This window comes from Diuraphis noxia, unplaced genomic scaffold (genome assembly GCF_037042655.1).
Source record: "Diuraphis noxia isolate RWA-SAM2 unplaced genomic scaffold, SU_Dnox_SAM2 contig0001, whole genome shotgun sequence".
In the NCBI taxonomy this organism is placed as follows: Eukaryota; Metazoa; Arthropoda; class Insecta; order Hemiptera; family Aphididae; genus Diuraphis; species Diuraphis noxia.
Window position 1 is genome coordinate 77,595,261 of NW_028301711.1, and position 25,832 is coordinate 77,621,092.

The 25,832-nt window shown below is 27.4% G+C and overlaps 2 protein-coding genes and 4 pseudogenes across 3 annotated transcripts; 2 read left to right on the plus strand and 4 right to left on the minus strand.

Moving 5' to 3' along the window:
- The window catches only part of LOC149061806 (uncharacterized), a 340,578-nt pseudogene that overhangs the window by 137,979 nt on the left and 176,767 nt on the right, over positions 1–25,832 (minus strand).
- Positions 1–25,832, plus strand: part of LOC149061820 (uncharacterized) — a 35,940-nt pseudogene that overhangs the window by 2,502 nt on the left and 7,606 nt on the right.
- Positions 40–21,819, minus strand: LOC149061821 (uncharacterized; annotated as a pseudogene).
- On the minus strand, positions 2,750–3,732 carry LOC149061822 (uncharacterized; annotated as a pseudogene).
- Positions 9,559–14,946, minus strand: LOC149061823 (uncharacterized). Of its 2 annotated transcripts, none has more exons than XM_089218095.1 (10): positions 14,311–14,946; positions 14,038–14,241; positions 12,659–13,001; positions 12,397–12,588; positions 11,751–11,953; positions 11,526–11,671; positions 10,570–10,806; positions 10,291–10,473; positions 10,121–10,189; positions 9,559–10,055 (listed from the first exon to the last, which is right to left on the minus strand). In XM_089218095.1, exons 1-10 carry the CDS (start codon positions 14,370–14,372, stop codon positions 9,751–9,753), a joined length of 1,944 nt encoding a protein of 647 aa, XP_089074221.1. In that variant the 5' UTR covers positions 14,373–14,946; the 3' UTR covers positions 9,559–9,750. The 2 variants fall into 2 exon arrangements, with proteins under 2 accessions (XP_089074221.1, XP_089074220.1); XM_089218094.1 differs by having other exon boundaries at positions 9,561–10,055; positions 12,391–12,588.
- LOC149061824 (zinc finger MYM-type protein 1-like) lies at positions 15,433–20,562 on the plus strand. Its single transcript, XM_089218088.1, has 4 exons — positions 15,433–16,111; positions 17,494–17,568; positions 17,692–19,951; positions 20,239–20,562. The coding sequence occupies exons 1-4, from the start codon at positions 16,054–16,056 to the stop codon at positions 20,354–20,356; spliced, it is 2,511 nt and encodes an 836-aa protein (XP_089074214.1). The 5' UTR covers positions 15,433–16,053; the 3' UTR covers positions 20,357–20,562.

Genomic DNA, 25,832 nt, shown 5'->3' on the forward strand with positions numbered 1-25,832 from the left:
ATTGATAAATAAAAATATTATATAATATATAATTATATTACTAAAAATTTTTTACAAATTATTTGACGGAGCAAATGAAATATTTTATTTTTATTAATAATTCTACAATTAATTATATAATACATTAAGGTTGATTGAGACGGAATTTGGCGCCAGCAATAAAAATTTTCATTGGTGTTTCAACATCAATTGTATTGCAATTTTTAAACTTTCCAATTTTATTTATTGAATCTGAAACACATTCAAATATAATAAACTATAAACTGAAAAAATATATTTGGTTAATTTATACGTAGGTATATTGGTATCATAGGATAAAAATGTAAAATAAACTTCGAGAAGAAATTGAATATAAAAGAATATATTATGTTATCATCTTTCTTACCGAATATTAAGGAACATGTGGCCAAAACTGAGAACACCTTTTTTTTTTTTGTCCCTTGTAACTAAATTCCTTTAGTAGTTCATCAGTGAAAAGAAATCTCAATATTGTTCTAACTGTACCTCCTATGTTGTTGCGAGCTAACCGTGACAGTTCTTCTACCTGTAATCATATTTTAATTTGTTCTTTTAGTTGACTTTCAAATTGTTATTATTATTATTTTTTTACCTGAATACAATTCAATTATTTATAAGTAGGTACATCCGTATTGAACAAATTTAATAACTCCCCAAAAAATTATAAAGATAGCCCATACAAAAAACCCAGTAAGTTACTTAGGTCAAAAGATTTAGAGACCTCTTTAAATGTTAGTTATTACTCATTATTATTATAATAAATAACTCTTACCATTTTTTTTTTATCTGGATATCAGTTAATTTTTCTTCAAATATTGAAAGATCCTCTTCTGTTTTCAATGGTAAATTACAAAGTATGTGTTGTGTAATACATGAACAATGCCTTCCAATGTTGTTTCGTGAAGTTCAAATATATTTGTCTTATTTGTCATACATTTTTCAATATTTTCTATTCTTTCGGTCATAGTCTTTATTTCATACCATGTGTTTAATGTGGTTCTATTTATCTTATTCAGTATGTCTGTTAACATATTTAATGATTTTAAATATTATGCATTTGGTTTTTAGATAATAGTTAGTCGTGTCACTTCTGTTTTCAATTGGTGGGGGGGAGGGTTTGACTAGCTCAAATGGGTAACTCAGGTTAACTGCCACGAGACCCGTATATGAGTCACATAATGTTTGCTATCCATTTTTTGAGAAAAATTTGATTTTATTATAACCTTATTTTATTATTATATTAAAATGTTACTGATAAATAATTGATTCCAAAATCAATAAAAACGTGACCCACCAGTGTGTCACTAGTGTTTCATGAATTACACTTTGTGATGCACAGAAACAAAATAAAAATCAGGTGTAACCCATATATGTGTCACATAAACAATTTGGCAAGTATGTCTAAATTTTCATGGTAGTCAATCTGTTAAAAAAAAGAGGTCTATATATTATTTATTACAAAATGTATCATTGTGACAATAATTTCTTAGTACTCAATAAAATAGGCATGTTTTTGTGCTAATAAAACATAATAATCATTAAACGGAAACAACTGGGGATAGCCCATCGGGCTGCTTTGAAAATTAGACAGGAGCAAATGCCCAACTTGCCACCAGTCTGCCGCCAAATGAAACCACTAAATGGTTATTAAATTAAGTAATAAACTGTAAATTTCATACTATTATACATACCTAATTCTGAGTTATCAACTGTAGCACTGATCCTGGAGACTTTAAAGGGCGACGAGGATGTATAAATAACTTCTTGTGCATCATCTTGAGCAACTGAAAAAAAGGATAATTGATATAATTATTAGAAGTTTTTTAATTTTTAAAAATCATCTTTACAATAGTATTATTATATACATACTAAGTACTTCGGCAGCTGGTATTAACTCTGGGCTCAAAGATAGCTCATTAAAAAAATCTAATTGTCTTTTAACTGATTGGTTGCTCAATACGACTGCCCCAAGGAAAAAGGTCGTAACTCGTTTTTTCTAACTTTTCAGTTTGAATAAAATGAGCATTGCAATTCATATTCTTATTTTATTTTTAAACGTAAATTTTCCAAAATAACATCACTGGTAGAATGAAGGTTACCGTAATTATTATAATAATCAGTTTTTAAAAAAAATTATGACTTCAGGGTTTTTTAAGACTTACTACTTATAAAAAAAAGTAGTATCTATACTTACGACCTTTTTCGCGGATGACAAGCAAAAAAAAAAAGTAGTAACTATACTTACGACCTTTTTCGTGGCCTGGCATCTATATAAAAAAAGTAGTATCTATACTTCCGACCTTTTTCGTGGCCTGGTATCTATATAAAAAAAAGTAGTATCTATACTTACGAGCTTTATCGTGGGTGGACAGCTATAAAAAAAAGTAGAATAAACATAAAAATATGTTTTGGGAATAATGACGTGAAATACTTGAATTTTAATAATTTTAATTATTAAGAAAACAAACATATTTATCATAATATTATTATTCTTTAAGGGAATCAATACACACAATATTATTAACTTTTTATTTAACAAAATTAAATAATAAAAAATTATGTTATAACTTTTAGCATAGATTAATAACAAAACAATTAAACTTTTAATTAAACATAATTAAATAATGATAATAAAAAAAATGCTATAACTTTTAGCACAGATTAATAACAAAACAATTAAACTTATAGTTAAATAATGATAATAAAAAAAATGTTATAACTTTTAGCACAGATTAATAACAAAACAATTAAACTTATAGTTAAATAATGATAATAAAAAAAAAGTTATAACTTTTAGCAGAGATTAATAACAGAATAAAATAAAATAAACTTTTTACAACATAATATTCAAAAAATTATAATAATAAATAGTAAATAATTAAAACAAAATATAATAATATAATATTGTTATGTTGATTCAAGAGACTTATAGAAGTCGTGGTATGTTGATGGAACAAGTCCCATTGTGCATAGTGATAACAAATCCGCAATTTTTGGTTTTCCAATACATAACTTTCCATTATATGCTTTTATTGGTTTAAAGCGATGTTGATGTCTTCCCCTTTGTTTTTTAAGACGTGATATATCGATTTCGACAAAGTCTGAAGCACTTAAATCATATTTTAGGCAGATTTCAAAAGGCTTTTCAAATGTCACAGTTATTTCTCTTATGGTATTCCATTTAATTTTGGTACCATCATGAGCTGTTGTCCAATTACATAGTTTGTCATCGACTAATGGTTTGAAATCCAAAAAATCTTCATTTGATAACTCAATCACTGTGTAAGGTTTTCCAGTGACTTTTGCACAGCTAATTAATGTTACCCATTGAGCAGGGACATAAATATTTTTACCTTTTTGGGCATTTTCAATGCATGCATGCATGCTATCACCCTCATTTTGGGTATGCCCCTTTTCTAAAAATCTATGAGTTATTTTAATTTTTAGGGTGAAGGCTGCATACTCCCACATTGCAAAAATGAAACGATTTCTGTTTTGACCACCGCAATTATCCGAATAGAAGCAAAATTCTTTTTTTCTCCTTTATCAGTCATGTACTTCAAAAACTTCATTAAGCATGTCCCTATCTCATTCGACCCTCTTTTTGCCTCTGACTCGTTCCACATATAGCAATAACCTAATTTTTTACCAATATCATATACCGTGAAATTATAAACTGCAAATTTTCGTTTATAATAAAAAGAACTTGCTTCACCTTGGGGTGTATTAACCCTTTCGATCACGCTTTTATAGTTTTTATGGTAAAATTATGAAAACAGGTATGCATGCTATTTTAAATTTTTGAAAATTTTTGGTACTATTCCTGTGGTGATATCATTATTATTTTAGAAAGTAGAAAGTGTCCCAAATATAGGACATTGTGATTCAACGTTGAATTAAAAAAAGATAAAATTATATTTCTAAAACAATCTTTTTATTCCTTCAATAAATGACAAATATTAATTAGATATAACAAAATAAAAAAAATGGCTGTTATAAAATTATAAATGAAAAAATCAACACAAATACAAAATAATTATCACATTTTTGTATGAAAATCTAAAATAATAAAATTAATGAAACAATTTTCATAGTTGATAAAAATAAAATTAAAATTCTTCAAAACAAAATAAAAAAATTAGCTTATTTATAATTATAAAATTATAAATGAAAAAATCATATAAAATATAATATTTAACAATTTTCATAGGTAGTTGATAAAAACAAAATTAAAATTCTTCAAAACAAAATAAAAAAATAGCTTATTTATAATTATAAAATTATAAATGAAAAAATCATATAAAAGTATAATATATTATAATAATTATCATATTTTTGAATGAAAGTCTATAAAACAATTGCGACCTCTCATAAAACATAAATGAACATTACATTTAGAACATAAGACACTACTTTTTTGTTTGCAAAATAAATATTTACACCTAGATGTGTTAGGTTTCTCGTCAAAAACTGGAAAATGATCAATTTTATCCCAACGCATTTCTTCAACAGGTACTGACTCAGGTCTATATAAACGTTTTGGTTGAAGCTGATTTGGTGCCTGTTTAGATGGCCTGCCCCTCTTTTTTTGAGATGAATAAGTTTTATTGGATAGTATTAAAGCTTCTCCAACATGTTGTCTAAAATGTAAAAGATCTAATATTTTTGTTTTTTTTACCTGTAGTATTTCACAATCTTTTTTATACTCCAGCCAACTGTTTGCAAGTGCCATATCAATACAGTGTGTCATTATTCTTAGGGTCCACTTTTTACTTTTTATAAAAGTCCTATAAATTTTCAAAAGAAAATCCAGCTTATCAACACCTCCCATATTTTTGTTATACTTTTGAATTATTTCTGGGCGTTTGACATCAATATATAATTTATTTTTTTTATCCCATCTACGGCATATATCTTGGTTTCCTATACTGACATAATTTGATCCAAGTGTTACTGGCTTATTGTCATACCATTTTGTAATAATAAGATTACCATTATCACTTAGCACCTCTTGAGAAAAACCTCTAGGTTTTTTTTTCATATCCTTGTCAGATAATAATGGTGGATTCCCAAACCTATTAATTCTTATGGTACCTACTGCATATATTTGTCTGTTTTTTAACCATTGAAACAATGCATAAGTACTAAAAAAGTTATCAAAGTATAGTTGATGATTGGGTTCAGTAATTCGTTCAGATAACTGCATCACTGTACCTGCACAGATACCAAATGCTTTATACTCTTCTCTATACTCGGTTGTTACTCCTTGGTACACAATAAAATCATATAAGATTCCACTACTGCCACAAAGGCAATATACTTTTATACCCCAAGATTCTGGTTTATCTTTCATGTATTGTTTTATACTTATAGTTCCTTTAAATGGTATAATTTGCTCATCGACACACAATGATAGTTCTAAAGGTAATTCCCTACATCGTTCTCTTATAGCATTTAGTAAAGGTCGAACTTTCCAACAACGGTCATTTGAATTTCTTGGTGCATTGTTATCCACCACATGAAAATTTTGACGCAGCTTGAAAAACCTATTGACATTCATATTGTTTTTGATGAGTGAAATTCCTAATGTTGAGTCCCAGTACATTCTCACACGAGGAAATTGAAGATTACCCATGACAATTAAAATTCCAAAAAAAGTTTTCATTTCATCTACATTTGTTTCAGGAAAATTGTGAACACCGTTATCATATACATACTGCATTGTCATTTCAACCATTAGTTCAAACATTTCATTTTTTATATATTTAAAAAAATATTCAGAAGGAAGTGGCAAACTTTCAATATCATTTAGAGGTGGTATATACCAGTCAATATTAGGTGTAATGTATGTAGCATTTCTTTTCCATTTTAAATTTTTTACTGGTTCATATACTTCAGCTTCATCTTGATTAGAATTATCATTTTCTTCAATAATATCTGTTTGCTGCACATCAATATTTTCACCAAACAAATATTCATTGACTGTACAATTAAATATATAAAATAATTAGGTAGGTAAATATAATTATGAACATGTTATTTTTTATAATATTTTATTGTATAACTTACATTGATTATCTGTGAAGTTCATTAATTCATCCAACTGATCTATATCAATTTCATTATTTGGATTTACACTTTCTAAATCATTTTTATCTTCTTGAAAAGTATTACCATAAACTATTTATAATGCAAAGCATTAAAACATAAAATATTTATTTATTTATATTGTTACATTTCTTTACATACCTTTGGATATTAAATCTTGAACATTTTCGTCTTCATCATCACTTGAAATTCCATCAAAGTCTGATAAATCGCAGTCTAGTATATCAAGAATTGATTGGGTATTTAATTTATTTGCCATTTTAAATAGGCACAATTAGTTATTTTAATTTGTAAAAAGTATATTATTTATTATTCATAAAATTAGAAAAAAAAAATTATCATCATGACAACACATTTTAAAATAAGTAATGTAGGATATAATGTGGTAGACCACTGCCACAGTAATAACGAAATGATAACACCTTCTATAAATATAACATGTCGCGCCGTCGCGTCACAGTGTCCTGGATACGGTACACATATTTGTGTGCATACTACACACTAACGGAAAATAATTTGGCCATGTTTAAGCATAATAACAGCTGATCACACGTTTTTATATTGGAAAATATTTTTTCTGCCATGATAAATATGAATTATCAATAATAAATACCGCGAAACAGTTGCCATGTCAAGTAATAATTGTTATCACCAAATGTCGATATTAATTTCGTGTATAAAGTAACTTATCAACTGTTATATGAGTAATTGTTTAATAGTAGTAGAAACTAGAAACACAAAGCAATCAAATTAATGTTGGTACGTTATCATACGAAAAAAATTAATATGGTTTTTAACTGGCTAAACATGTGTCCTACGTACAGGACACTATGACCGAAAGGGTTAAGAACTTTTTGCAGATCAAAAACGGCAACACACAACTCAGGGTTATTAATTGATCGTTCTTTATCAATATTTTTTTGATCTCTAGCAATGTTCTTGTTGACTAAATGTTCATCATACATAGCCTTCTGTAACTCTTTCTCTTCTGTGCTAGCTATATCAAATTGTTGACATTGGTCACACAAATCTCTTTTAGGTTTAAAAAAACTAAGGTTATACGATTGATTAAATACATCCGAATATTGCCTGAGAGTGACATTCTGAGCCATGACATTAGTTGTTTCTTTTTGGGCCCATTCTAAGTAAAAACGATGCATTTTTGCTATTGATAGGTCTGACTCTAAGTATTGTTTTGTAGTATTTTGTCTTGTGTAGTGTGAATCAACTACTGGGAACATGTCAATGTGTTTTTTGATATAAGCTATAACTTCACTATGTATTTTATGTGGTCGATTTGTATGTGTACCTCTTTTGTCAGCTGTTATTGCTGGAGATAATTCTAGTTTTTTCCCCACATTAGAAACTACCTTTTCTGATATAGCAAGTGTGTTCAGAAACATAACTTTGCACACACATTGAGTATCATTATTCTTAAGGGGTAAAAAATATTTTTTTGAAATCTGTCTGCGTGAAGATGATGAGTTTGTTGAAACTTTTTTATCAAATATTTTGACATACCTTGCAATGAAGTCCCATTGTCTTGAATGGTCCCCTAAACCCCAGTATTCACCAAATATTTCCTCACGTATTTCCTCACTAACTTTTTCGGAGCATTTCTTTTTGCATTTACATGGTGCACCCATTTGTTTTGATTTTATCTTTTTTCCTTTTCTGTTTGTGTGCTCTAAACCCAAGTTTAACATTTTTTTAGATTTATTATCTATCCATTCAGGTGTATTTCGCTGACGTACACGAGTATGTTTTTCTTTAGGAGTAATATTATTTGAACGTTTCCTTTTTTTATTATTAATTGTACTTGAGCCATCAAGTTCCTAATAATATTATAATTATATAAAATCAAAATAATTATGAATAATAAATTATTCATTTTAATGCATATTACTAAACTTAAAAACGAAGCAATAAATCTGTAGAAGTTTAAAATACTATCAAAATGAAAAATATTAACAATTTGTTTGTAAAAAAAAATGTAAAACCCATAATATTATTATAATATAATATTTCCTCATGACTTTTTATAATGATAATACATTTTCAATTTATTCAATAGTAATTTATATTTTAATTTAATAACAAATTAAAAAATATAATATTATTGATTGGTTAAAATATAATATTACACAATAAATATTATTGTATAATCAAATTTTGAGTCAACAATTTGACTACAGTTTTAATTACTAGGGTTTTCAATATGAGTACCTTACTACAAATTGATTACTTGTCTTGTAATTTGTATTTAACATTATAATTACTAAGTTCATTATTTCATACTTAAATTTATACTTACTTCATGATTGGGAACTAATACAATATCATAATTATCTAGATCAACATTTGAATTAATTTCAGTAATATTTTCTACTAACTCATTAGCTGTTGAAGCATCCTTAAATTAAAATTAAATAAGACAAGTATTAATAATTACTATATTGTCTTAAGAAATATTTTTACATTAAAAAATTTATAAAAGTGATAACATAATACAAATAAATAAAAATATTAATATTATTATTGTATATATTTTAAAAATGTTTGCTTTATCTTATAATTACAAAATTCAGTATCTTATACTTAAATCATAACTTACATTATGATTAGGATCTAATAAAATATCATTTGAATAATTTACTGATCTATTATCATGAGTTGTATATTCCGGATCCTGATCGCTGTCGTAGAAGTCACTAAGATTGTCACAGCTACTAATTTGCCCATACTCATAAAAGTCAAGAACACTACTTGAACCGACTGATTCATCATCACTCTTAAATAAGTAATAATATAATTGGATTAAAATATTGGTACTATTATGTACTTTTTATAATCATAGATAATAATATTATTTTGTACTTACATTATTCATTTCTTAGCAGTGAATACAGCCGTGTTCTATAACTAAAGTTAAACAATTAACACGTCTCACACTTAATCAAAAAAACTGTTTTCGAAGTAAAAAGTCTTCAGGTGTAATTTTCGTTTATAATCATGAAAATTATTATCATAATATTATTATTAATTTATCACGTAAAAATAAAATAATAGATAAGACTTTATTCGCGGGACCGTGATTATAAACCATGGTCGTATCTATACATACAGCTGTTTTCGGGCCCGCGTAAAAATCAGGATAATAATTACTGGGACCCGTACTATTCTGGACAGAATTTATATAGGAATAACTTTGATGAATGAATGATAAGTCGTGGGAAGTATCATTTAAATGAATTATATAAATTGGGATACAAAATTGTTGGGATTAATATTGGGAAGGAACTGTACTTTCCAGGACAGATTTTCTCAGGAAATTACTATTACAGAATGGTATTAATCGGGAAAATATAATCAAAAAACAGCTGCTGTACATTATCAGTATATTAAATACTGATAGCACATAATATAAATCATATTTACTAAAAACTAATAAACAATAATAGTTATTAATTGTTAAATAATAATTATTAACTAAGTGGCAAATATGCAACAAATATAAATATGTTTACCACTTTACATTGAAAATCTCATCATAATACAAATTGTACTATAATTTGTCACTGTAATACAAAAAAAAATCCTACCAACTTAATTTAATTAACTTAATTAATCATATACTTTCATAATTAGAGTGAGAGGAACTGCACAAATTGGACAGTTATTTTGGATTCCAGCCAAACATTCTTCACTTCCACATACAACTTTATGTCCGCAAGGCACTATAACATGTGTACTTGCTTGGTTACAAATTATGCAAGTTTGGTGGTTTGGTTGCAATGGTTCATTATGATTGTATTGTGCATAATATGATAAATGCTGTCTGTCTTCCTCCCTTTCTGCAGCTATTATTTCCACATATTCTGTTTCAATTGGGTCCATATCTTCTGGAATCGCATAGTCATTTTCATTGTCTATAATACAATACATTTCTTGAATATAAGTTTTATGTTTTAAAATAAGTATATTAAAACTATACCTAACAAAACAAGTGGTTCTTGTTTCTGCTGGCCTGATACGTGACTCAACCTTTCTGAACCATCTGAATCTAAAAAAATTAAAGTTTAATAAAATTATGTTATGTAATATTACATATTTACTAAATTCAGTTATATAAATAAAATAAGACTATTTAATTTTGTATTGTACCATTGCTATAAATTGAAATATTATTAAAATCAACTACAAAAATCTCATCTCCCGTTGCATCACTGTCCACCATGTTATTAGGGATATGTTCATTTGTCACATTATTATCCATGCTTGTTGAATTATTCAATTGATGAATGGGTATAGCATCATGGTCATTGTCATCATTTTCCGATGTAACTTCTATACATATTTTATAATATATTATTTACAATACCAATAAGTAATAAACAAGGTTAGTTTCCTTCATTGTTCTCAAATTTGTTGAATTAAATATACCTCCTAACACATTTATCTGCCAATTAAGCTCTTCTCTTAAGTATCTTTCAGTTGTGTGACAGCACTGGAAAAGGAACTCATTCACTTTTAAAATACCTAGGTCTAATTGAGATGAAGCAATTCTAATACGTTGTGAATTCGCTATGTATTTAACTTTTATTGGCCGAGTTACTGAACGCCCTTGTTCCAATTGATCAATTATAATGTGTGATTTTTTACTTAATTCATTTAAATGTGCTATAAACAAAACAGAAATTACTTAATAAATATTAGGTAACATATTTCATAAAAGTATGCAAACTTAGATTCTTATTAGTAAAGTAGTAAATATTTTAATGTTAAAATCAGGGGCGTCGTTTCAGTTTTTTTTCTGGGTGTGCAAACTTTTAGGCAGGCCAATTTTGACATTTCACCAGGCCATCAAAAAAAAATAAACTTATTTATATAAATGTAGGAAACCTATGCAAACCTATGTAAATATTCTTTCCTTCCCTTTTATAATTCTAATTGAAACTCATAACGACTAATGCAACTTTTAAATAGCTATCAATTCAAAGAATTAAAAGCTTATAAGCAATTAAAGCAACCAGCTAATTTCACTATTATTTGGGAAAAAAAGGCAAATAAGGTACCTATAATGAATATAAAAACTTAAAAAATATATATATTTTATTTATATTACCTATATATGAAAACATAATGTATCAGTTAATTATGACGGCGCTTGGAGTATTAATGGTGGGCAAATTGTTAAAATTTTTTAAGTTAGTGGTGCCATTGCACACCTTGGCCCCCTCAAATGATCCCCCTGGTTAAAATAGACGAATAAAACAATTAATAGAGGTATTATTAATATAATTCAGGTTGCACTAATTAAATTCTAAACATTTCATGGAGTAAATTATATTATTTTACAAAAACTTCATAATTAAAAATTGGAATTTAGTCATGCTTACTCAAAAATGTCCAAAGGTTTGGATGCATCACTTGAAATTTATCTTTTAGACGTCCATGAAACGATTCAATATTATTATTGGTACGCCTTGCTATTCCGTGTACTGAAAACAAATACTCACCTCCATTTTGATTATTTAACCAATACCTAAAACAAAACAACATCAATTTAATTTAAGATATAAAATTTATCTATTAACATATTATTATACACATAGGTGGCACACCTTGAAAAATAACTAAAAAATGGTGCCATATCCATGAATATGTTCTTATCCCTGGCATATTGGCGAATTACTGTATACCCTTCATCAATTTTATTTGTAGGCAATAATGCCAATGCACAAAACATCTGCACACAAAATTGTGCATTCAAATTAGATTTAACAAAGTGCGTTAATCCTCTTGTTCTGATATTTTTGACTAGTGCCTGAAATAACAAGTGAAAATAAACAATATTGTTTAAGATATACCATACAAACAAAATAAAAATAATCTAATTAAGAAGTTTAACATTTGGCAATGAATTATTTATAGATTATTTATTCAATTTTTTTTTTCCATTTATCCATTAAATGCCAGTAATAAATATGGAAAAAAAAATTGTAATTATGAATATACAAGGTGATTTTTTTATCATTGTCACTTATTGTTTCAAAATGTATTAATGTTTAAGAAATTATTTTTTTACATAGTTTCAAGTTGTTAAAAAACAACATTTTTATTAAAAAATTATATTTTTAAGTTTTTTACTTTTTTGAATGACAACATGTAATTTTAATTTAATTTTCAAAAACAAAATATTTTTCTGAGCATTTCAATAAATAAATAAATTATGACTACATGTTTAAATTATCATTAAAATACCTGTACATAATGGAAAAAACAAGAATGCTGATCTGCATCTGGATAAACAGATTTAAAAGCATTCAGCAACCCAGATTCAAAATCAGTCATTATATTTGCTGGCATTATAAACGGAAATAACTCTTTGCATTTGCTTAATAATATAGTATATGCCTCTTCAGTTTTTGATTCCATCAAAGCATAAACAATCGGTATGGACTAATAAAATATTAGAAATTATTAATGTATAGTTACTAAAAAATGGTTAGCTTTAATTAACAAAACTCACGTGGTTTTGGTATATTAAATGCATAATAAAAAGTTGACGGCTTGGTGGAGTTGAAGGCACAACTTTAAAAGTTGCATCAGCATGCAACTCATTACTACCAAGAATAACAATTTTTCTAATGAGTGTACTACATGCAAAAATGATTGAACATTTCCCATGTGTATCTGTAACCTTATCTTGAAAGAAGGGCTGTTGACAGCACATATAACGTTGCACATTGAAATCTAGGAAGTTTGCTAATTCACTCAATGATGACGGTAAAACTGGCATAGTTGTTCTCCTAGCTTTTCTCATCGAGATCTCAGCCACTGGCCAGGGGTATAGGGTTGCAGCAGCTGCATTTCTAATAAAATTTATTTTAAATATGTATTATTATTTAAAAGTTTAATCTTAATTTATATAATTTTACAATTTTAGATCAATATTTTAATTTGTTTATTTTATGTCTTTTCTTTATATAAGGGGTGAAAATAAATATAAATAGTATGAGAACAAATGCAATTTAGCTCCCAATCAAAAAAAGCCGGTCAAACTTTTATTTTGGAAGTTATAGTAAAAAAAATCGCGTTTTTGAATTTAAAATACCAAAAATTTAAGTTTTTAGAATTTTTTTTTTTAGAAATGTTTGTACCTATTTATATGTTCGACATTTTAGTGAAATCAGAATTTGCCTATCGTACTTACTTTTTATGTTATTGTTAATAAACCACATAAAACTGAATTATAAAGTTATTTCAAACATTTGCATATTCGTCGCCGCGCCAAAATTACGTATGGTTGACAAGGGCGACCCGAGGTACGTTACAAAGTAATATAAAAAAAACCCTGATGTGGGGGCATGGGTAAATTAATAGAACGATTACAATGTCTCCATACATATCCGTTCAAACAATATGCTCTCAAACATAATTTAAGAATTTAAGATAATGCCCGTGATCACATTTTAATATATTGTTTTTGGCAATTAATGTCCAAGACTGCAATTTTTCAATCACTACTATAGAAACATCCCCTTGACGTTTTGACGTTTTCGCCCAAAAAGCTCGTAAATTTCAATAAAATCGAGAGGCATGTTATTATAGGCATAGTACACAAGACACAAGTTCGCAACTATTAGGAAAATTCTGATTCCACAAAAATTTTGAACATGTAAATACAAACATTTAATTTTAAATTCAAAAACACGATTTTTGAATAAGTTTTTTTACCATAACTCCAAAAATAAGTTTGACCGGCTTTTTTTGAAAGTACCATCAAATTAGGCATGAAATAACACACACTTTGAAAAAAAAAAATTCCAAAAAACGCTTGCAGGGAGCTTAATTGCATATTTTATGCCAAAAATATAACTAATAAATAATATTTAAATTCATGTTTACCTAATCATTTCTTCATCATATATGGTCCGGAGTCTTGTTGTCTCGTTTTTAGAACGGTCTTTCAGTATTTGCCTGAATGCTTTTTTCAAAATTTCGTGATTGTGGTCATCAGGGTCATGCGTATGTTTCTCCAACTCAACAATTGTCCCATTCGCTAACATTTTAGCAGAGCCTTTGCAATATTTGGTTTTGCAGATCAAATATCTGATTAATATTAAAATATAAAATCATAAAAATTGAATACAATAATAAGATGATTTTATTTAAACTTACCGAACACTCTTGTTTTTATGGATGCCTCCATTATTTTTATATACAAAACCGTTTTTATTCATATTTTATTAATTTCAAACAAAATTAATCGAAAAGCTTGATCTAAAAGTCTTCATACGTTGAATAAAATATAAATACTAAACTCATATAATATATTAGCAGTTACAGTTACGGTTAGGTTAGTACTTATTTAGACATATTAGGACTGAATAATATTCTTTATTGAATAGTTTATTGATCCATTATCGATATCGTCTATTCAGCAGCAATTATTGGAAAACACAATTTAAAAATATAACCTATAGTTGATTTTTCGCGATCAGGCACACGGTCTTTTGGACCGTATATTAAGAGAACGCTATACCCGCATGTGTTGTCTCCGTCTTACAAATGTAAAACATTGCAAAAACTTATTTGCGCGAGAGAAAAATAATAATTTCTGGTAATGAACTTTGAACACTTAAATATTACTATTTACTGACATCAGATCGTATGACTTCCAATATAAAATTCCCAAAAATTGAGCGTATTGTTCGGTGTTCTCAACTTTATTAACAATACCTACATTAAAACACAATATTAATAATATTTTGTCTGTGGCTTTGACTCCCTAATTGCACCTATGTTCAAACTAAAATTAGAACACAAATTAATTTAAACCAGTAAATTTAACACTAATTGATAAGTGATAACAGTATTATGGTTATAACCTATTTACTACGACCATGGTTTGTTGGTATATTGTTTTTAATATCATCCCGATTCGTACGATTCTGTAAAATACTTTATTTTTTAATTAATAAATTGTAATTACAAATCGTTGAAAATAATTTTTTGTTTTTACCGTACTATAAAAAACTGTCCCGATTCGTACGATTCTGTGTAGTATAATACTATTATATACCATTCCTTTGTAAACGGTTTTCGAGAAAATAATTTCCTGATAAATATATTCCATGGTATTATTGTTCCAAAAAAATAACATTCTGATAAAAAATAATTCCATTAAATAAAAGTCTTGTTGAATAGTGTTCATGAAAAATATCGTTCATACAAAATAGCGTTCTGATATTAATTTTCCTGAAAAATAATTTCCTGTTTTTACGGCCCTCCCTGTTTTCGTCGGGTATCAATGTTTCCAGGCACGTCACCAAGGGGGGGGCCTTAGGGGGCCTGGCCCCCTAAGAAAAGTCAGTGGCCCCGAACTGGCCCCCTCAATTTTATTTTCAAATATAATGGCATTTGATTATTCCGAATGGCCGAATCAAACAATCGTATTAGGTAGGTACATAAATTAAATTCCAAGATTTTATTTTATTAGTCGTTATTATACTCGCCACGGACTAAAGTATCTTAATTCTTAGTATATGGCGACATGGCGTATATGCGTTAGTCCGTAAAATTCGTCACTCGACAATTTGAGATAAGAGTGATAATCATAAGATTAGAGTGAATTACACGTCTAAGAATAGATTGAAAACTAGAAATTCCAAATACGGGTCTCGAACGTGCATTTGATAAACACGACCGTCGACCACAGACAACACGACTAGGTACAATAGTTTATATTCCACTATTCCAGTAACATTGTGATAGTGATCACCATTTACTACAGTCTACAATAACGTCAATAACAAATAAACATACCTCATCAATATAATATACACAGTGTATCGATTTGTATTGATTCATTATTCATAATCAGGCAGAGGCCAAGTCACAAGTAGTTGTAGTAGTATTACAATGAAGAGAAGTATAATAAGTTATTTTAATAATCCAAAAAACTTAAAAACTGAGAAAGGTATGTACGATAATATTATACACAATTCAGGTACATTTTATCTACCCAAGTCTTATTTACCTACATTTTATATTTACTAATTATTAGACTAATTTTCTTAAAGCTGTATATTCTATCATTAATAGGTACCTACGTCCTACATATTATTAATCCGTAGTTTTTTTAAATTTTTAAGACATTTCATTCTATTATATTGTTGAATTTGTAGTATTTTAATTTTTAATCATTAAGATGATTATTATTTTATAGTGTTTATGTGCATTATACTCTTTGCACACTCTTATTAATCTCAACATTTACACTATTTTTACAAAGTATAATTTAGGTAGGTAGTACTAAATATTTCTGGACTTATGGTATTTACTATTTAGTATTGTATTTACCTGTTACCATTCGGTGGATACATTATTTTCATAAATAATTGTTTTTATTTTATTTTATTTTATTCATGAAATTTTGATTTACTTATTTGTTGATCATAACATAGTTGATAATTAATACTAATTTGTACCTGCCTATTTATTATATTGTTATTATTATTATTATTATTATATGCAGGGTTTGAAAAGAATGCATTCAATTTTTACATTATGAATTATGATTGTGAATGCATTTATTTTACAAACGAATATGAATGGAAATTGAATGTAACTATGCATTCTTTTTCTAATCACATGGAAAAAATATTATATTTTTAATACCAAAAAATTTAAAAAAAAATTTTATTCATGTTTGATGTTAATGTTACTATGATACATATACATTTATATATACAGTATAGTTAATGTGGACTAAAGACAAGTATTTCTATACCTACTTTATTATATTATTTAATATTTATTGTGAAACAAAAGATGTTTCTCATTCATCATTTCAATAGTCATTAGCCATTTATATAACATGTTAATATATATGGTTCTAAATTATAATTATAATTATTATTATTTTTAATATCTTATTTATTTATTTATTTATATATAATATTGTTAAATTGCAGTTAATGTTTAAAATGTGTGTTATTTCAATTTGCTATACCTCCTACCTCGTTTATTGTTATTGTTCATGAAATATATAAAACGCCTTGTTATTTTGTTAAACAAAAAAATAAATTAATAAATTATGTTTTATTCATATAAAATAAAACATTTTTTTTTTACATGAATGCGGTTAAGAATGCATTCTTTTTGAAAAATTGAATGTTGAATGCGAATACATTCAATTTTAAGCTCTATGAATATGAATGTGAATGCATTCATTTTTTGAATGAATGTTCCAAACCCTGATTATATGTAATGTAACCATATAAGACTTGGATAATTTAGATAACTTAACAAAAAATAATTTTAATAAATAATATGTTAAGTCCAATAATCATGTTTTAGTTAATGAAGATGATATTAGCAAGAAGTTATTATGTGAAGCATCTACTTCTACAGAGATAAAAGAGATAAATAAAGGTTAATGTTACAGTTGCACTGTTGCGCATACTTATACTTTATAATAATACTTACATAGTTTCATATTATCTACATACATATTTAATATTTATACATTTATTTATTAATATTTATTACTTTTAGATGTTGAAGATTTCAACAATAGCGTTGGTGACATTGTGACTTGTAATTATGAAGAAGAACAACTACAAGACTCAAGTAGCAATGATAGCAACAGTAGTGATGAACATGTGAGTTGTGCTACAATTGTTGATAGTGTTGATATAAATTCTTCTATAGATTCTTCCTCTTGTACACTTGAAATATCAAAAACAATACCAGGTCCAAAAGATCTTGCTCAACATTTGGATGATGGACCAAAACAACCCAAATTATTATTTTATCCAAAAACAATGTTTTCTAACAGAATGAGACATTTCTCAGATACATGGTACAAAATGTTTAATTGGATCGAGTACAGTATAATGGACGATGGAGTATTTTGTTTTCCATGTCGTTTTTTTTCTAAGCATTATGACTTACACACTGTGTTTATTACAATTGGATTTAAACAATGGAAAAAAGCTTTAGACAAAAGTTCAGGGTTTAAACGACATGAATCAAGTAGTGAACACAAAAAATGTCAAGTTATGTTTGTTGAATACACAAGTATGAAAAGAAAAAATATATCTGTATCAACTTTAATTAATGAAAATCATTTAAAGTTAGTAAAAGAAAATCGTAAATACATTCAGTATATTGGAAAAGCGTTGTTATTCACTGCAGTTCAAGGTATTGCTCAAAGAGGGGATGACGAAAGTGAAAACAGTGTCAATCGTGGTAATTTTCTGGAGCTTGTACAGTTGCTCGAATATTTCAATGATGATTTTAAGCTAAAAAGGCAATCACTTCCAAGTAATTCAAAGTATACCAGTCCTAGCATGCAGAATGAAATACTTACAGTTTTTGGTCAAATGGTACGGGATAAAATCAGTAACGAATTGCAGAAATGTGAATACTTTGCAATTATGGTTGACGAAACAAAGGATATTAGTAAAACTGAGCAGTTGTCTGTAGTATTAAGATATTACCTGGATGGTATTGTCTATGAGAGATTTATGGGTTTCCGTGCTGCTGGTTCTTTATGTGCTACATCTTTATTTACATATATTAAAGAAATACTTGATATCAGTAATGTTGACATAAACAAGTGTGTGGGACAAACGTACGATGGTGCCAATGTAATGAGTGGTAAATTTAATGGTGTGCAAGCATTATTTCGCAAAGAAGTGCCACAGGCTTTATATGTGCATTGTTACAATCATCGTCTGAATTTGGTTATTGCAGATATCTGTAAAAATGTATCTGGAGTTAAAATGTTTTTTGATTTAATTGAAAGTCTGTATGTATTTATTTCTGGTTCTTCTATTCATGCTCAATTTGTTGATATTCAAAATGCCATGAAATTAACTTCAAAAGTTGAACTTAAGCGTATTTGCTTAACTCGATGGACAGCCCAAGTATTTGCATGCTTAACAATGAAAAAAGCAATTAGTCCATTACTTGTACTATTAAACAAATTAGCATATGAAAGAGGAGACCGTGCTGTAGAAGCTATAGGTTTACTTCATCAAATTGATTTTAAATTTATTTTAAATTTAGTAATGTTCTGTTATATCCTACATATGTTTAAAGGAATAAGCGATTATTTACAAAATGTAAGTGCTGAACTAGCTAATGCATTGATTTTAATATCATCTTTAGAATCAACCCTTCAAGATATGCGGTTAAAAGATACAGATACAACTTTTAGTAACATATATGCTGAAACCATTTCTATATGTGGTAAAAATAACATACCCATACCTTCACAAGATACAAATGTAAAAAGAATAAAAAAAATACCAAAACACTTTGAACAATTTATATTTACACAACAAAACTCATTAGAAGTAGAATTGTATACATCCAAAATAGATTTAAAAGTCAATCTTTATTATACAGTAATTGACTACATTTTGTTGGAAATTAAAAATCGATTTTCCAATAATAAAGATATTTTAAGTGCTGTCTCATACTTACATCCTGGTAATGAAAATTTTTTAAGTTTTTCGCACATTCAGCCTTTAGCCGAACATTATGGGGCCAATACTGATGTACTAAAGTCAGAATTAAAGATATTACCAAACACTATAAAAAGATATGAATTACAAAATAATACAGAAATTAAAACTATGATGAAATTATTGGAGCTGTTAGAAAAATACAAGTTGGCTTTTATTGAAACTCATAAAATTGTACAAATTATCATAACTATTCCAGTTTCAAGTGCTGCATGTGAGAGAACATTTTCTTGTTTAAGAAGGCTCAAAAACTATATGAGATCTCTTATGACAAATGAAAGGTTAGTGCAGTATTTAAATATGTAAAATAATATGACTAGTAAACTCAAACAATTATACACTTCTACAAAATATGTATTATTACATATCTTTAAAAATGCTATTATGTATAATACAATTATCTAACAAAATAAAAATAAAATATTTCATTCATAAATTCAAAAAATATCCCATTGAAAAACAATCAAACTGGAAATTTTTTGTTTTTGTAAATTATAAGCATCTCAATTACTTAATTAAAATTAGATACCTATGAGATAATAGTTTTGTTTATTATTTTTTGTTGTAGGTTGAATAATTTGGCACTATTGTCTATAGAAAAACATTTATCTAAATCATTAGATTTAGATGAATTTACCAGAAGATTTGCTGTGAACCATAAAAACCGAAGACTTATTCTAGTATAAATAATAAAATGTATATAATAAAATGTATATAATAAAATGTACCTACCTAATATAAATATAATATAAAACTTTAACAACCAATACAGACATTATACTGTTAAAATGTAGTATATATTTTTATAGATATTATGTGATAAGGAAAGGAGTGGTAGGGGGTAAAAAAACATAAAGGGGCCAACAAATATTGGCCCCCTCATAGAAAAATTCCTGGCTACGTGCCTGAATGTTTCAGTGAGTTATAAAAATTATTTTATTTCTAATGTCTTTGGGTGAATTAAGATACGACTGTATTCGTGGGGGATACAGAAAAAAATCAGCTATCCGATGGCGGTAATAACTCGGAATTGAAAAAAATCGAGTTACGACCTTTTTCGTTGGGGCAGTCGAATAATACTTTATCAATAATAATTTTATTCCTAGAAGGTGGAGTATCTATAAAGAACAATAATTATAAATAAATAGTATAGGTACTGATTAAAAATAAAAAATAAAGTAATAGGATGTCTAGAATGTTGATGTTGTAAAAATAATAATAAGATGTTTAAAATTTAACCAAATATGTGGTATATATGATTTTTTACAAATTCAAAAAATCTAAATTTTAAAATCTTAACTACGCTATTGCTTTATATTAAACATTAAGTTGTACTAGCTACTTTAACATTGACCTGTCACAATAAGTGAAATAAAGTGATCAGGTTTACTATACAATCTATATATACAACTATGTGTAAGAAATAAAGACAGCTTATTTCACTGTTGTGTCCTACATTCCTACCATGTGGGCCTATAAACAAACTAAATAATACATGCAGTGTACTGATTATAATTTTCATACCAATATGTATGTTATCTGGATTATTAAGCTCATTGTCACAATTAGTATTCTCTTCAATTTCCCCACATGAACCTAAGAATCAAACAGTAATTTTAATAAGTACCTACTATTCTAATGGGTAGATATATATAATATTTTTATTTTTCAAAATTACCTAGACTTTTAATGGAATCTGGACTCCATGCTGGTTTTTTAATTGCCTTATTTTTTTGAATTGTTGCCATTTTATTATATATTTTTTTTGTTGCCTTCTTTTGCCTATTTCTGATTTCATCATCTGTTTCATATGGTGAAGATGAAACATTCGAAGTATTTTCAGACTTTTTTGCTCAGACCTTAGCCTGAAAATAATCATCTGAAAAATATAAAATTATTTTAATAACATAATAGACAATAGCAATAATATGTATTCTTTAGTACTATTGTATATTATAATATTACCTAAGTCCTTGCACATTTTTTTTTTAATTGATAAATACTCAAAATCATATTTATTTGGTATTAATCTTTGTTTTATAAAGTGATTTGCGTTTTTTTTTGGCCAAGCAGATTTATTTTCTTTGACCCAAAATGATGGCACAACTGCAACTCCATTGTCATCAGAAAAATTTACAACTGACCACATTATTATACTGAAATATAGTAAATATTAAAATAATAAAACTGCCACACTTTAAATAATTTTAAATTTATTAAATATATTGTTTAAATAGGTATTAATAAATGAATATAATATGTACTATAACTTAAATTAACATTAAAACCAACTAATGATAAATATAACTAACAATCTTTATACTTGATTGCTAACAATGAACGTTAAATATAAAATATTAATAACTATTAACTATGCATTACAAGAACTATGAATTAATGGTAAAGCTATTAACACATTACTGTCAGAATGAATTAAAATCATTTTTTTTTTTTAATCTCATTTATAGGATAGCAGTAGAGCTCATGACTTAATGTATTAACATTATAAATATCTAATTCTAAAGATTTAATCGGTTTATCAAATAAAATATCTTTGTTTTGAAATTGTTTACAAATTAAAAATATTGCATCATTTTTATCTTTAACTATATTGAAGACTTTAATTATGTTACCGCTACATGTTAAAAGACAACTATCAGCTTCTGTATTTAATTTAATAGTAAATGTTTTCATTTTTAAGGTAGTATACTGGGATCCTTGTATATTTTGTATCAATGGTCCACATTTATGAAATCCAGAAAAATTAAACACGGGTATTTCTTTTTGAGAATCTAATTTCAATAAACTTATTTCGTTACTTCTTTTAACAACTTGTATAAGTGGCTTGTCTGGCTTCCGTATCATGTTCTTTAGAGTACTCATGTAATTCTCGAATGGAAATGTTGAATAATTGTCCAATGGACCGAATTTAATATAGTCATCACATATATGCGTTAATCCATGGTCATTGTGCGATATAAGGTGACGACCATACAACTTTTCAAAGGTTTTAACAAAATTATCCAACAGTTTCTTAGCAATATTAATATATTGTGCATAGTCAGGACTCAATAATATTGTCATTGCTAAACTTAAATCAAAAAAGTGGTTCCAGTGTTCCTTTAATACAACAGATTTGATAGCAGAAGAACCCAAATACAATAAAAATGTACGAAATTCAGTAGCTTTCCAGTTTTTTATATGAGCCAAACTTCTTAGTTTTCGATTGATTTCGCAAGGTATACTGACTCTTAGACCTATCAGTATTGTAGATATTTGTTCTATTTTCCAAGATGGATAACGTATAGGCCTTTAATCCATAAATACATAATTTTTCTAACCACACCAAGGCAGACTAAATGTTGCTAATCCAATGAAAAATCTGCAACAGTGTTAAAATATGGTACTGTAGTTAATATAGAAGTATTTCCAGTATGATATTCCTCATCAAACTGAGAAATATAATTCTGATGAGTTCTCTTGGATGGTCGATTATCTGGTGTTATATATGGAAAACACATTCTATTCAATAAGTGTTCTCCTTCATGCTCACATCTTGAACAAGAAGAGAATCCAGCATGTCCTTTAGTTTTTAATATGAATGATTTAGCCGGAGCGTCACAGCATAACACATCCAACATAACTTTAAAGTTTTTTCCATTAATTTCAATACCATTGTTGTCCAGAAAATTTATTTCTTCTACAAAATACTTTAGGAATGTATTGCTGTCCAAGGGTTTTCTATTTCCACAGTAAATCCCTACTGGAAATACGTTACTTCTATTTGGCTGTATATAAGCAAGTATTGGCCAAAATTCTTCAGCAGTTGATTTAAATAAAGGCAAACCATCTATTCCTGCAACAATATGGATCACTGAAGCATTTTTTAAATTTAATGGAATATTTTCTTTAATAGCATTAGCTAAGCCAAAATGGTAATAGTTTCCAGGTTCTACCGAGTGAATGTTTAAGATGTTGATTGGTTTAGTATGTAAGATTGTTCTTGAATCTTTAGGCAAATATTCAAAACAAGTGTGTTGCTTTAAAATACCTAATAAGCCATTAAGAGCATTTTGAGATATTTTAAAGTTAACACATTAATGATATACATTTAAATTCTTTAGAATATTAACGATCAGTCGTCGACACAAAAGGTATATGATCAACACTAAAAGATATTGTATGACCTATTGTAGATACAAGCTCAACTTGGCTGCGTATGACTGAACCTGTAAACCAATTAAAATATAAAATATTTAAGTTTTATATAATTTTTATAATAAATAATACTTACAACGACTATCTGAGTTGGTTGGTTTCATAGGATCTATAGACTGTGGCAAAACATATTTCATGGCTGGAAAATAAAATTGTGATTAATTATTATACCTAATTTTAAATATTTTAATTGCATTTTAAAATGCCTAGACATGTCGTTAGCATATTTATTTATTTGTTAGTAGATTTGACCCATCACCATCTCCATAAGATGTACCTATTAGATTTCAACAATATATTTTAATATAAAAAATTATATATGATAAGATAAAAAGCAACAATCTTTAATTACTAGCCCTCATTATTATAAACAAATAAAAAAATAATAATTATCATTCAATCATGCAGTTAGCATAAAGCAAATACTCAATAAAGCAACATTTAATAAATTAAATTTACCACAAAATTGACCGGAACACAAGTAGAGTTGAATAATTACTTAATTGCGCTGAATGTTAGATAAGTAGTTAACATTTAAAAGATGTATTTACTTACACTAATTTCAAATGTTTATGATCGAATATCTATACATAGTACATTTATATCATTTAAAAAAGTTCCGTACCTATCTTACTTATTTTTGATAAATTAACACAAACATTTAACACGAACATTGGACATAAATATGGTTCACGCGATAATGTAACTCACAAACTGGTAGACATAATGTAGGAATAGCATTATGTTTCAGTAATTTTGTGCCTTTACTATGACAATCTGAATCGAAATGAAGATCACAAACCAAATAACTTTTGTAGATCTGCTCCTAGAGTCATGGTCAGTAATTTTGGATTACCAGACCTTTCAACCCATTTTACAAATCGTGGTATCTTCTTTCTCCCTCGATTATATGCACTTGGTAACTCTTGGTGCTATGAAAAAACTTATACTGTTATGGATGAATGGGCCTTTAAATGTTCGATTACCCTCTTCAAAAATTAAGCAAATTTCAAATGTATTATTGAGTTTCAAGTCTAAATTTCCTTGTGAGTTTTCCAGAAAGCCCAGAGCTTTAACAAGAGGTATTGCGTTGGAAAGCCACGGAATTTCGTTCATTTCTACTGTATATTGGCCCTTAAGTACTGAAAGGTATTGTGTCCAAAGATTGTTATAAACATTTTATGGCACTCAATATAGCAATGATTATATTATTATCTCCCAACCTCGGTGCATTAATACAATATGCTGATAATCTACTAAACCTATCTTATATCTTCAAACATTCATGGTTTAATTCATTTAGTAGATGATTATAAAAAATATGGGCCCCTAGACAATTGCAGTGCTTTTCCATTTGAGAACTATATGAAAGTTCTCAAAAATATGTTAAGACAGCCTAATAAGCCTTTGGAACAAGTTGTTAAAAGATTCAGTGAATGCGATAACTTTAATTTGAGTTCAAATACAATTAATCAAAGTGACAACAGTTTATTAAAAGGACCACATAGCAATGGACCTTTATTAGATGGTTGTGTAAATCCACAATTGAATACATTAGTTTTAGAAAATTATAAAATAAAAGTTAAAAAAGATGCAGATTCATATTTTGCATCTAAAACAAATGATATTGTAAAACTGACACTGGTTCAATAGTTTTGATTGGAAGAAAATTTGAATTCAAAGGATTATTCTATGATGAACCAATTCAGTCGTTTAATTTTGGAATATACACTGTTAAAAATTTATCAAAGAATACTTGGACTGTCAATGATATCTAAAAAAAGTCATGTTATTGTCATTGGAATGACAATTAGCATTGCAATTCCATTATTACATTCTTCTTAATGTATAATTTGAAGTTATATACTAAAAGAAGAAAAAAAACAATTGTACCTAATATTGTAAAAAAAAAAAAATGTAAATATATTTTATGCATATACTAAA